General features: G+C 33.1%; 1 protein-coding gene across 4 annotated transcripts; it reads left to right on the top strand.

Annotated features, from left to right (window-relative positions):
• The first annotated feature begins 222 nt into the window (after positions 1-222).
• LOC131431581 (uncharacterized) lies at positions 223-7,444 on the top strand. 4 transcript variants are annotated; one of them, XM_058597392.1, is made up of 7 exons: positions 223-449; positions 506-582; positions 897-1,040; positions 1,174-1,284; positions 3,325-3,484; positions 3,986-4,219; positions 4,911-5,052. In XM_058597392.1, exons 1-7 carry the CDS (start codon positions 395-397, stop codon positions 4,919-4,921), a joined length of 792 nt encoding a protein of 263 aa, XP_058453375.1. In that variant the 5' UTR covers positions 223-394; the 3' UTR covers positions 4,922-5,052. The 4 variants fall into 4 exon arrangements, with proteins under 4 accessions (XP_058453375.1, XP_058453372.1, XP_058453374.1 ...); XM_058597389.1 differs by lacking the exons at positions 3,325-3,484; positions 3,986-4,219 and having other exon boundaries at positions 4,911-7,444; XM_058597390.1 differs by lacking the exons at positions 897-1,040; positions 3,325-3,484; positions 3,986-4,219 and having other exon boundaries at positions 224-449; positions 4,911-7,444.
• Positions 7,445-16,124: the final 8,680 nt, after the last annotated feature.

The following is a 16,124-nucleotide window of genomic DNA, read 5'->3' as shown; positions in this document are numbered from 1 at the left end:
AGTTTTAAATTCTACTCATTTTTTGACATCTGTTCACAGTTGTTGAAAATGAGTACTTTCGATTCACTCACTGGGTAGCCACAAGTACACTGAAAAAAGATGATGGGCTAGATTTATAAGTTTCGTCACATGAATAGGATGTGTTAGTTTGTTATGAAATTCGTATGTATTTCCATTCAATTGTCAATAACTTATCGTTGGGTTCCATATGGAGCTATAATTAATGCTATATAATATTTTAATGATATCAGTTCATATTCGAAATCTTATCGTTTTCATCAGAAACATACTCTAATTTGAACCATAAATTTTATTCAGTGCATTCCGTGTGATTCACACACGAAATCTATATAAACTTGTTTTGACCGTGTAACTGCCAAAAAAAAAATCCGCTATGGACGCGCAAGATCAATTTTTTATCCCGGATGCCGTTCGAAATGTTCTAATTCGTAAGTACAAGAGGTTTTGCGAAAATATTGGGATTTATAAAGCCATTTTTTTTCAGAGTATGGAATCACCGAAAACGATGCTCCAGCAATTATACAGTTTATAAGCACAGGAACAGGCCGAAATGAATCACAAGTAACTTTTGATTTGATTACACTTAGATCGTAATTGGAACACCAGCGTTTTATAATTTGATCAAAAGTCAAATTTCCTTCCTGTGTTTCATTGTAAATTTCACTTTCGATCCGAATCGATCGAAATTATTAACCCGGGTGATAATATGTGGATGTTTTCGAAGCACAATGGCATTCTTCCAGTTAGTTAATAAACCTGCTTTATTGAGCCCTTTAGAGTTGTCTTAGATTAAGATGATTTTCGAAATGTCGATTCTTGTTTCTCTTTGTTTTACTTTTTCGTAAACGAGTTTTAACAAAAACTACTTATTTCAGCAACCTCAATATTCTATCCTCAAAGAAACATCTGAATACATTTGTGCTGATTCAGAAAAAGCTATTGAAACAGCTACGTCGCGCTCCTCTCCGCTGAAAGAAGTTCAACTTGAAATGATTGATTCATGGACACGTGTACACAAGGTACGTGATTATAAACAATGGCATTTACAGATAAAACAACTGTATTCACACTAGGCATGTCATCAATTTTGTCTTGCTAATTACGATGACTAGACGTTACTGTACAACTCAATTTTAAATATTTTCTCTTCAGCTTGATTCATCCATTGATCACAATGCTTCGAAAGAGTTTCAATCTGGATCTGTAGCACTTGTAAGTGCTAACAAGGCAAATTACGGTTCATTATCAAGTCGAAACAGTCAGGTAATTAAATTATTGTAATCCGTTCATTTATCCCCGATAATTGAACTCACCTGAGTTTTTAAATACTTGAATGAAAATGTTCAAACAGCATTTGTTAAACATATGCAGCGGATACTAACGAGTTAATAAGTACTCGCAAAGGAATTGTTTATGAATTATGTGAGTTCGCGATACATTGTAATAAGAAATATTTTAAATGAATATGAATGAATATATTCGTATGTTGTTGTGTTCTTCGAAAAAATTTGGAACAATATATCGCTTTCCCGGTTGACATTGGATGCTTTTACAACTGAAAATTCATATAGAAACATGCTCATACAGCCACAATAAATCATTACTTTTGTTCATATGATTACGAAACCTGTTACGAAACATAAACTATTTTAATTAAATTCGTGGGTTTTGTTTCTTCGTTTGCATAAGTGTTGAAATCTGTTGGATTATGTATCTGTCACTCTAAACTTTGTCGAATTCCGACTCGTATCAAAAAAGATTTAGTAGATTTGTGAAAAATTTGGAGAGACTGTGTGGGTTTGACCGCCCTATAAAAGTCATGATGGTTTGTGCTGGCTTGTTTGGTTTATTAGTTGGTTCATACTTTAGAATGTTTACTCCCTGTATTTGCAATATGTTGGTAACTGATAAAGCGGCAGACCACTTAAAAATGCCATAGACTTTTTTGTAATACATCAAATTTGTACATAAAGTTTCTATTCTCACATAAACATTCACGGAGATACACAACGATAAAATAAACCGTAGTTCTGGATAGTATGGCTTTTAATCTCTATCGATATGCATCACAAAATTCATTTTTTAATTCAATAAATTCTCTATGTAATTATAATTTATAAAACATTCGTTTAAATTTAATAATAAAAACATTAATATAAAATACCAATACTAAGGATGATACGAATACTAACAATGATGATGTTGATAGTAATATTAATAATGATTAAAATAGAAATAATAATGCTGATGATAATATAATTAATATTGGAAAAAAAATATATAAAATAATAATGATGATAATAATAATAACAATAATTATAGTAATTTCGTTATATGATTACCTATTCTTAGTTCAGTTATCGTGCTCAGCTTTGTAGTTTGGGTTACCTATTATAGATTCTCGATTGTTATTCTTTTTGAAAGGTTCCTTGTTTACAAATACATAAAATTGAAATGTACTGTGCAAATTAAACAAATAATTCTTTCTATATTTCTCCTCCAAGGATTCATTAATTGAAGTCATTTGCGACAAACAAGGTTTTGATTCAAACCAAGAAAATGATTTGGATGTCTCTAGTAACGAAACCTTCAATTCGCAAGTCCTACATCGCATTTTAAAACAAACTTTACTTGGGCAAGAAATATTGAAAAGTGCAACTCTGGGACAATTATCCGACCGCAGACAGTTGGAGTTGGCCCAAATTGTCGCTGAATATCTCAAATAGGAGCAAACTGAATATTTCAAATAGGAGCAAACTCCATGATTCGGATTTGAAATTATATACACGAGCTATCGAAACACTATTCAAGTACGAAAATGAGGTACTTTTTCTACTTTTGCTTTTGTCCACACAATTATTTTTTAAGCTAATCTAATTATTAAAGGAGTCCTATTACTTACCAAAAGGGGGTGACAAAAAAAATCCGGGTGGTAAAATATATAATAAAATTAACACAATCAAAACGAAGCAAAGAAAACGAATAAGAGAAGAAAATGAATATTCAAAACGGTTCAAATCAAATCACCAGTGCGACAATGATACTGAAAATATTCAGAACAGTGTTGGTGAAGCCCTTAGATGGCTTACGCATAATTATTTACCGTGGTCTACAGTAATTGACAAGTGGACTGACAGTTTTTCCGCCCGTAAAACATTTATCGCTAAGCCTATGGCCATTGAAAAACTGATTCAAATCGATTTATGGAAACTAATTACTTCAGAGTTTGGTTATCAGCTGGTAAATAAAATAAAACGTGATTTTTATAAGACATTTATATGTAAAATTTCTTTTCTTTTATAGATTGACATCGATTTTCAATTGATGAGACTTGGAGATAGTGATGGTATGACTAAATGGTCGAAAGTGATCAATTCTATTCATGGATATATTGAACAGAAAATTACCAGTGATTTCTTTTATGAATTACGAGAATGTCTTCGCGACACAAATTTGAATGAAGGTATTATATTGTATTATGCTCGTAGTACTTTCCCTTAAGAATAATTTTACAAAATGTTATGCTGAATAAATCCATTTCGAAAATCAAATTTTGAAATAGAAAAAAATAGATATTAGATCAACAGACACTTTGAATGAATTGGAGTTAATTATTTTGCTACACTAAATTACTTTTTAAAACATTATTTTATTTCTATCACGAACTTATCACTACTTATGACTATTTGCTACAATGGTTAAATCTAGACTGATTCCGTTGGATAACTGCTCCAGTGGTTCAAGCTCCAGGTTATTGTTATTTTCACCAACTAATGTTATTGTTTATACTGCCGGTTAGATTCTCACGAAGTTATGCTGATATTTTGAATTCTTGTACCGTTTGCCCATGTGTCGTAATTGTTGTTGGATTCCTAAGTTGATTATCATTTAACTTTAGTGAATATATAATATAACGTTATCTCTACACTTATTGTTGTACTAAATTTATTATTTATTTTTTCAGATGCGAGATTTTGCGCACTCATACAGCTGCTGAATTGTGTGCTGCATCCGCATAAAGTGACCGGCAATTACAAACCAACAGTTGTTACTGCATTGGAGGAGTCTATATTATTTGCCGCTTCTGATAAAGATGCCAACATAAAATTGTACGCAGTTTACAAGCGCTATCAGGATTTTGGACTTCCTGTTTCACCAAAGTTAATTTTTTTTGGAAAAAACTGCAAAAACCTCACTGGTGTGTTTAGAGTTTACTATGACAACATTTACTATACGCTACCAACTGTTGCAAGAGCTGTCGATGTTATGATTAAATTCACGGCCGTTTTGGGACTAAAGCATTCTAGAATATCGAATCTTGTCTGGTTATTTATATCTGTTTATATATACGATATGAAACGCCCGGAAAAATATGCATCCGTTCAAAAATTGCAAGCATACCTAAACAAGAAAAATTGTCTTGATTAATAAAATTTCGGATTGTACGACACTTGACATGATTCCAGCAATAATATGGCATACTTTTTCATTCATAATCGGTGTATCAGTGAACCAAAAGCTATTCAAATATCATAGTACTAAGAAAATATGTTACAAATGAAATTCTCTTTCATATAACCAAGTTTTGTTTTAGGAGTTGATTGAAGTAGTTGTGCCATGCAAGGAAATTAAACTTTCACCTAATGCTCATTTTATGGTTTTGTATATGTATAATACTCACCTATTAAACTTCATTTTACAAGAAATTCCGGATAATTCGCTGCTCGCATGGAATTTATACAACAAAAAAGTGGTTTTTCTTTTATCTCGTATAAGAATTAATTCTCGTCTAGAATTAGCAGCTGATAAAAAGTGAATAATAACCGAAATATTTTCAGAAACAAAAATTCAAAGTAACAACATATCATTTTTCTTTCTATATCTTACAGAGATTCGATGACCCGAGTGTAATGCAAGCATCAAGGAGTTGGAGTTACTCTCAGACACCTGCTACACCTAAAATAAATTGTTTTGTAGGAGCATGTACGAGGTGCTTCAATGTAGCTACAACATATATCGAACATTTAAAAAACGAGCATCGCATTCCGAATAACTACCGCATTACATGTACATATAATAGTTGTGATCTAGTTTTTCTAAAATTTTACTCGTTCAAGCGCCATGTTTTTAATCACAAATTCATCGATCACTCGCCAATCTGTTGTGAGAAATCCTTTATAAACGCTGACGTAAATCATTATTTGACATGTCATTCGAATGAAAGCATGAAAAACACGAATGAACACGACGTAAATAGCTCGCACTTGGCCGATGAAACCGTTCCATCAATTATATTGAATTTTTTGTTGAATTTACATAAAAGGAACAATTTGACAAGGTCTGATGTAAAAAGTATTGTAGCAAATGTGCAAGAGATACACACAAATATAGCTAACTGTTTAAGGAAGTTACCAATATTATTTGAAAACGACGAATCAGCACTTGAACTGCAAAATTTTATAGAAAAATTAGTACATTCGTTTGATAGTATTGACAGCGACTATAAATTTATCAGCTACTTAGAAATGAATAACTTATATAAACCGCCTATCATACATCAATTGAAAACCGATGAAATGAAAACACATTATACAGCTATTACAGATATAGAATTTCAGTTGAAAACATACTTTGAATCGTACAATGTATTCAATAAGACAGTGCAATACATGTGTGAACTAGAAAAGTCAGGCAGAATATCGAATTTCGTTAACGGTTCAACATGGAAAAGAGTCAAAATGAAATATCCGCATGATACAGTGCTACCATTGTCTTTTTACACTGACGAGTTCGAGATTAATGATAATTTAAGCTCCCACAACAAAAGAGATGTAGTTTGCGGGATGTACTATACCTGTTTAACGACACCTATTGAGTATTCGAGTAAACTGTCAAACATATTTGTAGCTGGCGTAATGAAAAAAGTGACAATCAGTAAACTAGGAGTCAATGCGTTAATTGCTAGCATAGTCGATAAATTCAAGAGAATTGAAGAAAATGGCGTAGAGATAACAACGGAGGGTCAAACACGTATGGTTAAATTTGTTTTAGTACTAGTTCAAGGAGATAATTTAGGCATCCACACAATGCTTATGTTTTCGAATAGCTTTAATGCGAATTTTTACTGTAGATTTTGTAAGCGGCATAGAGACTTAATGGAGCATGATTGCGACGAATATATCGTTGAACTTCGCACAATCGAAAATTATGAAGAGGATGTAAAGATTAATGATTTGAAATGCACTGGGATAAAAGGAGAATCTGAATTTAATAAACTACCTTCTTTCCACGTAATACTAAATCAGACAGTAGATGCTATGCACGATTATTTTAGTAATGGTATTCTGAAATATGGTTTTACTAATGTGTTGAATTACATTGTATTTAGTAAGAGCTTTTTGACAATCTCGCAGCTAAATGCTAGTCGCAGAGCAATTAGTAAGCATGCAATTGAAGAGTCACTAGCACGAATGCCTGATTTTGATTATGTGTATGATTCAGTTAACAAGAAAAAAACCATTAGATTTAGAACAACGGCTAGTGAAATGCGTACTTTTTGTTACTATTTCACGTTTATAGTAGGCCCTTTCGTCCCATTTGGTGATCCTGTATGGGAATACGCAAAATTATTAGTAGTACTGGTAGAGTTAGTATTGGCTCCGTCGTTTTCTCTATCGGATATTGAAAAATTGAAAGCATGTGTACACAAACATAACTTGCTTTATCAAGAAATTTTCGGAGAGGTTCTGAAACCTAAACATCATTTTTCTGTACATTACGCTTCTGTCATTTTGAAAAGTGGACCAATCTCAAAAATGATGACTTTTAGACAGGAAGCCAAGCATAAAATTTTCAAGCAATATGCTCATGTCACATCGTCCAGAAAAAACATTTGCTATACGATTTGTGTTAAGGCTTGTTTACAATTTTCTCACGATGCTTACAATAATAATTTCTTCAAAAGTGATTTCGAAACATCGTTTGAGCATATTATTTTTAAAAATAGATCATATTTCAAAAATCTGGTCATGAGTAACTGCATAAATATTGATTCTGATAATATCTTTTCTACATATTCTTGCAAAATATACGGCACAAGATACAGAAATGGTTTATATCTTACGACTACATTGAATTGCGTGACTGAATTGTTAGAAATCGTTGAGATTTTAAAAATCACAGATAACATTTATATTGTTTGCCAGTTGTGGGAATGTGGTCAGTTTGATGAACATTTTCTTGCTTTCGAAGTCATACGACGTATTGAACTTTTCAAAGTGCTTCCTTTAAAAGATTTTGACGGTTCCCCAATAACAGTGCATTCTATTAAAAATAAAGTATATTATCGAAAAAAGTACAACTATGTAGATGACATCAGCGAAATGTAATTAATGAATATGATCATGTAATGTATAAATGTATGAAGAACATGTAATTCAATAAAATTCAAATTAGAAACATTCAACATTTTTGTTGATTACTGTGCATACAAGCAGACGAGCAGATTGTTTAGTTTTTATATTAGAACTGCTTCTGTGCACACTAATCAAAATGCGTATCCTTCATGTTCATATTAAACATGAATTATTTTTAAATTCAAGATTAGCCCAATATATCACAATTGTGGAACACATGAAATAAATTTTTTATTCTGATACAATTCAAATTAATTTTTTTATGCATTTCAAAACAATCCATTACAAATTCGTATGGAAACATATTCAAATGCAAATCATCATACATAAAGTTCATGTCACATCAATGAAGATTCATTCCGTTTACTGTAGTAACATTCAATGGTATTTCACATGAAAATATAAAGTTATGTTTATTAAAATGTATTTGTCATTCACATGATTTTCATTTAATGAACAGTAAGCGCGAATGGTAGTGTATTTCATATAATTTTACATCCCATATTTTTATCAGTGTAAGCGTGAATATAATGCCTAATAGTAATCGATTACACTAATCGACTACTCTTATTAATCAAATACCTAATAATCGATTAATACGCAAAATCAGACATAGTCATTTGAAGTTTCGCTTACTTTGTTTCAAACGCTTTACGTTTTGCTAAATCTATTTTTCTGTCTCAGTCGCCGACACTTAACAAATTCGAATGAATAGGCATAAACATCAGCTCGTTGACAGCAAATTATTCCGTCTGGTACAATAGAAATAAGGCGTGGGATTCCATTTAAGTTTACAGTTAGCGCAAGGAAGTGTGAATGTATAATTTCCGAATTTTCCAAAAAGATTCACTATCTCTATCATAATTGTGCTATCTGTAAGAATCTGTATAAAATTTGGGAGATTTGAATGAAATTTTTACTCTGTATGAAATCTGTATGTGCACATTATACAGATAAATATGTATAAATGGCATATCTGCTCGACGAGTTGCCGTGCAGAGATGTCAGATATTTTTATATAAAATCTGTATTACTCTGAATAAAAAATCTGTATATATCTGTATTCACCTGCTATACCCTGTTAGGAAGTCATGTAACTTTGGTCAACATTCTTCTGCAAAGACTAAAACAATGATGAAGAATGGCTAACAAATAACTGGATATTGCTACTTTTTTCAGTACCCTTTACCATACTCCCTCACAAATTATCGATCAGAATATTATATCTACGATAAGGAAATTAGGACTACTGGATTTGAAATGCTCTACACTCAAAAAATAAATCACATTAGTTTTATGGGATTACTCACGTAAATGCAGTGCTTCATTTATATTTGATATTCTACGTGATGTCTATGAATAACATCTGGAAACCAAGTACAAGCTATGTGATTTTCACATAATCTTCAAATGGAGAGTCCCATGATCGAAGTTTAAGTGAATTGCTCTATGAAAATTTCAAATCTCAAAATGGCTGACATGTTAGTGGCAGGCTTGAACATAATGCATTCGTTATTGGAAGTTTTTAAAGGTAAGTAAAGTTTCAAAACAGCCCTGACCTGGAAGGATTCTTAGTGTCAGTAGGATCCATAGTACTAGCCATGCAATGATTATATACAATAAGAATCGGCTGCGAAGTCTGTTGAAACAGAAAGGCCAAATTCCACGAAACGAATGTAATGCCCAGACGTTGCTTCTACAGTTTCAAAACTAGTGTAGTACTCAATATACAATTTTGCGCTTAGTTTTAGTAGAATGCGATATTGGCTTGTTCGAGCTCTTGATCTCCGGAAGTATTTAGAACCAACAGCATACGAAAATATTTTCGATCTTATAATTTCCGTGAGAAAACAAAATGTAATTCAAGTTTGAAGTAAGAATTTTTGATTAATTGATTTATATTTTCAGAAATCCTAAATAGAAAAACTTCTGTCGGTACCGCCGACTCTATTGTTTACAAAGGAATTAACTACAAAATAGGACAGTTTGTCATAATTTTTTTATTGGATCAAGCTGTACTCTATAAAATCAGAGATTTTATCGTTAGATGAAATATTTCACTTGATTTTGCAATTATGGGTAGTCATTGGTCAAAATGAGCACTATGTCGCGTTTGAAACATCAGGTTCATTATTACTGGTATTGATTATTTTAATCGACGACCAACAATAGTTTTAAATGTAGATAATAAGTTTATACTTAGAGTTAAGTATAAGTTTAATTTCATTGAGTTACTATTCGTTAAGGTATATGATGTAACCATTAATATGTAAATAGATGTAAAATAACAAGCGATCCGTTAGAAATGCATTCTGCAAATAAATGCTTTTTTAATGTTAGTTTTAACTGAGTTTCTGTTAAAACATATGAAAATCACGTTGTATCCAACGGACAAGTGATATATTATTTACCTATTGAATAAGATGCATGATATATGAACAATCCGATACAATTCATTTATCTACCCCATAGAATTTATGTGAAATGTTGGGTGGATGAGATTCATGTATGTTTTCAAGTAGAATTAACGTGATTTCTTTTTTGAGTGTATTGTTTGTTTACTATACTCTGAGCGCTCTGATTGCCCACCAAATGACCCAGATGTAGGCTACGATTGCACTTGCTGGAGCGCCACAGCCTTATAACCGTGCTGGTATTCACAATCAAATCGAAATCCATCAACAATCGGAATTAACATTACATAGATTCTATCGCATATACTTTCAAAATGTTGACTTCGTAAGCTTAGAGTGACTATAATCAGAGTGGCGACAGCTGTTCGTTTGGAATGAAAGCTACCAGTTCCAAATGAGCAAACGACCTGTCAAATCAATGTAAAGCTAATGGAATGTTTTTAATTGTTGTCAGCATTACGGATGAGATGTCGTCACTCTGGTTATAGGCACTCTACGTAAGCTCACGTGGGACACAGACTAACAGACAGGACACTCAAATTAGATTCTTCAATCATTTTAACGGTCATTTCGAATATTCCTTTATTTGGGACAGTACTCACATATGTCATGATGGCTCCACGTTACCCTATCAAAAACATCCTGTCTGTCATCTAGACTGTGTTTATTTTTTTCATTTACCAACAGAGTTGCCATTCATACAGAATTACCTGTAATGTATTGATTTGTATACGTCCATGCGAATTTCATGCAGGATACAGATTTAATACATATTGCCAAAACTATATACATAATTGTGCCTACTTCTCATCCTCCAACGCAATACAAAACCGAACCCGTTTTGTTACAATATTTACTTGCTTCTGGTCTGCCGCCACTTAAATTCGGGTGAAAATTACCAACACAATAAAAAATAGTCTAGTTGCTCATCTAACGTTGAGTCAAATAAATGGTTACCTTCCAACATCGCGAAAAAGTTAAATATATTATCAACGTAATCCAATAATTTATTGTGACGATTCCTTTTCAAATATTTCGATGAAATCAGGCATCCCTGCAAGCAGCTGATCGCTGTTGACAAACGAGGGGAAACCAACTAGTAAAAAAACTTTTACATACCACAAGGGGTGTACAGATAGTAAATAGTTCGCGCAGTACAATATAGGTGGAACTAGTGCATCACGAAAAATTATTTTTATAAGAATTTACTCATACTGTCATGTCTGTTAGTCTGTGCGTGGGATTTCTGCGCTTATTAAGTCATGTCATCCAACTCTTATGTCGTTTTTCATTGAGAACACTCGTGGAGTGTTTTGCTCGATTCGTGCACTTTTCGTGCAGTCGGGCAATCAAAACAGGTGCACTGTGTTTCATTGATTTGCACCGCACGAAAAAAATGCACTTTCGGGGCAATTCTCGGGCAACTATTTTGCACCCGTTTTCTTTTCAGAGCAGCAAGCGTGCAAACCAAACTTTACAAAACCGTTTCATTGATCAACTGTCAGGGCAAAACACTGGCACCGAGCGAGTGGAATCAATGAAAAACGACATTAGTCTAGCCATTATGTTTGTCTAAGTTTCAACTATTATTATCGTTATATTTCAGGGCTGATAATCAAATACCAACTTAATTTTAATATTTTCTGATCAATGAATCCTAAATTGATTATGACACTTCTATCTCGCCACTGCTACTAAAGAGAACTCAGTCAAAAAAATTTAATTTATTTTTTTTTTTATATTTTGTAAAATCGGCATAAATCTGTAATGAATTTTAAAAATCTGTATAAAATCTGTATTTTGCATGAAATCTGTATACGCATGTAAAAATCTGTATAATACAGATAAATCTGTATAAATAGCATCTCTGTTGCCGTTGCCCAGGTTATTTTTTCAAAAATCTGCCTCTGACTCAAACATTTATCTGCATTTATCTGGGTCTACTACATATATACAAGGAAATTTAGACCGGGCGTAATTTTCAATTAGCAAAAAAAAGATCTCACCACCTATCGTATAGAGGCCGAAACCTGAGAAAATTCGTAAAATCTTGAAAAAAAAATTTGAAAATCTGGTTTGTTAGTATGTCTGCAGACCCTGTCAGCTTGGAGCGAAATCAATTTTCAGTCCAGCAACGCCATCACACGGCATCACATTAAACATATCATGTCAATTGTATGGGTGCGCAGCAGGGTTTGGATGAATGATGCAGTGAAAATGAATATACATGCTTCACGGCGTATGATATTCATGAATATACCTGCTTTATGAATCATGTCGCTTTTGAGGAAGTGTGAGCCTTGTTGCTTTATTGAAAAGGCTTTCCATGCACGAGAATAGAAGAGAGCGAACAATATTCACCCCTACTACTGTTTCTCCTTCTCTCGGTAGGAGAGAAGCTCTAGCTCCATAATTCACTGCAAGCAAATTAGCTTCACGGTGCAAGATAGTGATGAAGATTAAATATTCAGTTTTCGCTAGCAGACTGATGACTGGCTCTTAACTGTCGCATGTTTTTTCGAGGTCCGAACGCAATTCACATTTATTTATACAAAATTGCACATACAAATGTGCACTGCCACCGCTAGAGCGTTTATTAGAGTAAAGGTTTTGCTGTAATGGGGACATGTGTTTCTTACAGCTCTCGAAGCTCATAGCAATACACAATGAAAATTCAATGGAAAAATGTTCTACGCGGAATACTGATTAAAAGACTTATTTTTTATCCTACTGGTTGATTACCTATCATGCACTACTACGATTAAACCGAATTACACACTATTCAGCAGGAATTTGATTTACACAAGTAACAAGAGTGCAGGAGCTAGTTTCTCTCTAACAGCCAGAAAACGAAGCGTTTGTTTGTTTGCAGTATTTGGTGAGATCACCAGATCGTCATTGCGAATTGCTTCGCTCCTGTTACTTCTGTTTATAATATTCAAGTATAACTAAGAATTCTTACCCTTTACTAATTTGAGACGAGTTGAAAAAGTGATATGCAACAGTTTTCGTGGCATAAAGTCATCATTACCAGCCGTTCGCGTCGGAGAGCCAGTCATCAGCCTGTTAGCGAAAACTGAATATATAATCTTCATCACTTACTAGCCCCGTGAAGATCGGATGTTGCCAATGATTTGTTCGGGAAATGTGAGAGCTGGATATCTTGTTAATATGATTGCCAGGTTATTTTTACAAAAATCTGCCAATGCTCAATTTATCTGGATTTGTCTGGCTTTACTATATACAAGGAAATTTTTGACGGGCTTCATTTTCATTGAACAAAAAATAGGTCTCCCACCTATTGTATAGAGGCCAAAACCGTAAAGATCTAGCAAGATCCTACAAAACTAGAAAAATTTGGAAAATCTGTGAAAATTTGGAAAATCTGGCAAAAGATCTGCATAGTTCGGGCGACGACACGACCAGGCACTCCATAGAAAAATCTGAACAAAAAGTGTTCGTGAGTGAAAGCAAAAAATAAAAATCACAGTAGCAATGGTGGAATTTTTTTTTCTGCGGTGGTAACGTTGATCTCAATTTTTTGTGCGAAAATTACCAAAAATAATTCAACTTGGTTCAATAATATTTTTCAAATGCCGGAAATAACAATAAAAGTACAAAATATAAACGGTACTCGATCGCTATATATTCTAGTGCTCGAGAAATCAACATTACACTTGCCTCTGTTCACAAAAATGTTCATCCGATATAACATAACCTTACCCAATTTCACACATTTCTGAAGATTTTTCATATTTAATCGTGGTTTACGTTAAAAAAAGTAGTAGTATAAAATTTGAAAATGATTTTCTCCTACTCCGAGTTTAATTTTATTCTTGGTTCCATTTTTCATTGGCAGGTGTCGCTACCGGCAAATCAACTTGTGGAGGCGCTGCTTGTTTATGGGCATATTGTTGGGAGTGTTCTAATTCTAGATGCATAATTTATGTCAGTATTAAAATTAAAATCTAGAAATTATAACAAAATAAACTGGCAGCCCCAGCAGCGTTTTATCTGTGTTTCAAATATAGAAAAAATAGAACGGCAGTGTATACTAGTTTTAAATTTGACAGTAGAACTGGTCGAATAGATAAAACTAAAACTGATTGCTGGGGATACGTTTGTTTCAGTTTCATTTACATTATAAAACATCCATATGAAGCTTGCAGCTGCTGAATTTGCTCTAAGGATGATACTTTCAGCAAGAGCTGTCAAATCGGCAGGCAAATTTTTAATTGCTCCACCTTTTCAACGATTTCTTATAAAAACGGGCAAATTCATTTGTAAAACCATAATAGAAGTTGAAGAAAAAGTTTTTCCTCTCTCATTTGATATTTCATCTTACGATTTCTTTTTAAATGTCAATCAAACATTTCGTGGAAAGTTACTAAAACAATAATTATCGATTTTTTACCAAATTTTCACACCTTTCGGTATGTTAGTATTCGATTCATAGAAAAAAAACGGTCATTTTTTTCGAATCTTCAAGCCAAATCTGAAAATCATCATCATCGCTTAGTTCAAAGCTCGCGCAGAAGAGTTGACTGTATAATTCATTAACTTTTCGTTTGAGTGTTTGAACAGAATGATTTTCTTTCTTAACTTTAAAAACCTATATTTAAAAAATTTATCCTTGTGGGATAATTCAATTGAAAACATATATGACTGATGATTCCTGGTTTCAAAAATCGGATCTAGAAACGGCAATTGGCATTTATTCGCAAAACTGAAATGTAGAGGGGCTGCTTGTTTAGAGATAATACTTTCAATAAAATATGTCAAATCGGTAGGAAAATTTTCAATTACTTCACCTTTTAAACTAATTCTTTCAAAAACGAGCAAATTCATTTGAAAAATCATAGTAGAAGTTGAAGAAAAAGTTTTTACTCTGCGGCGGTAATGTCGATCTTAATTTATTGTGCGAAAACTAAATTAAACTTTTTTTAATACCACTTTTCTAATGCCTGGAAAGCTTTCGAAAGAATTTTTCTTTTCTTGGTTCCATTTTTCATTGGCAGATGTCACTACCGGTAATTCGGTTTCGCGGCAATGTGCCAATGAACCAGCGCTGCCAGGTTGCCAGATTTGTCTGGCAAATGCCAGATATTTCTCGTTTCGACAGACATTCAAACTAAATCTTTTGCCAGATTTTCCAAATTTTCCCAGATTTTCCATTTTTTCCTAGATTTTGTCAGATCTCGCTAGATCTTAACGGTTTTGCCATCTTTACGATAGGTGGGGAGACCTTTTTTTTGCTCACTGAAAATGAATCCCGGCAAAAATTTCCTTGTATATACCTATATAGTAGACCCAGACAAATCCAGATAAATTTTTGAGTTTTAACAGATTTTTGAAAAAAATAACCTGGCAACTCTGCAATGAACAAATGCGTATTCATGCATTCCTAAGTTCGATCATAATACTCCGATAATAAAAACGCACTGAACTGCAAGAAACATTTTCTTCACTCAAATCACTAATAGTACTGTTGTTGTACCGTTGAATTCCACTATGTTATATCACGTCATTACACTCTCACAAAGTCACTATTTTCACAGTCACTATTTTTCCGAAAGTGTATCAAACGTTATAATACAGATACGTATTTCGGAATGCTATTTGCATCCTTCTTCAGTGTATCGGTTTTATAAAACCGATACACTGAAGAAGGATGCAAATAGCATTCCGAAATACGTATCTGTATTATAACGTTTGATACACTTTCGGAAAAATAGTGACTGTGAAAATAGTGACTTTGTGAGAGTGTAATGACGTGATATAACATAGTGGAATTCAACGGTACAACAACAGTACTATTAGTGACAACATTCTACTAACAGCTCAAACAGAAATTTAGTTCACTCAAATGTTTGAAAACTAAACGCTTACTCTAATGTATGAATAAATGATATACTGGCGGTTCTAGTTTATGAATTTGAGTAGTCTCAACTCAAAGAGCGTGTACAGTCATAACATGAAGCATGTTATGTCGTAATACTATCGAAACTGTGTTTGTCTCTGACATTTTTTCAGATTGATGGTTTAGTCTTAGCCTACACAAAACCGCAAAACAAAATAATTTTAAGTACATTTCACCCAATTCGTTCAATTTAGGTAAAGTTGCTCTATGTAGTTTCCGTTAGGTACATGCAAAAAATACCTAAAGATGAGTTAAATTGACTATTTAGTTAATTTTAGGTTGATATGGTTTACTTAATTTTATCTTATTGAACAAAATTCTCGCTGTGATTTTGCTTTCGGTATTTTGTCAAAT

The sequence above is a fragment of the Malaya genurostris genome, chromosome 2 (assembly GCF_030247185.1).
Source record: "Malaya genurostris strain Urasoe2022 chromosome 2, Malgen_1.1, whole genome shotgun sequence".
In the NCBI taxonomy this organism is placed as follows: domain Eukaryota; kingdom Metazoa; phylum Arthropoda; class Insecta; order Diptera; family Culicidae; genus Malaya; species Malaya genurostris.
The sequence above is the reverse complement of the archived record's forward strand: the minus strand, read 5'-3'. Positions and strand labels throughout refer to the sequence as shown.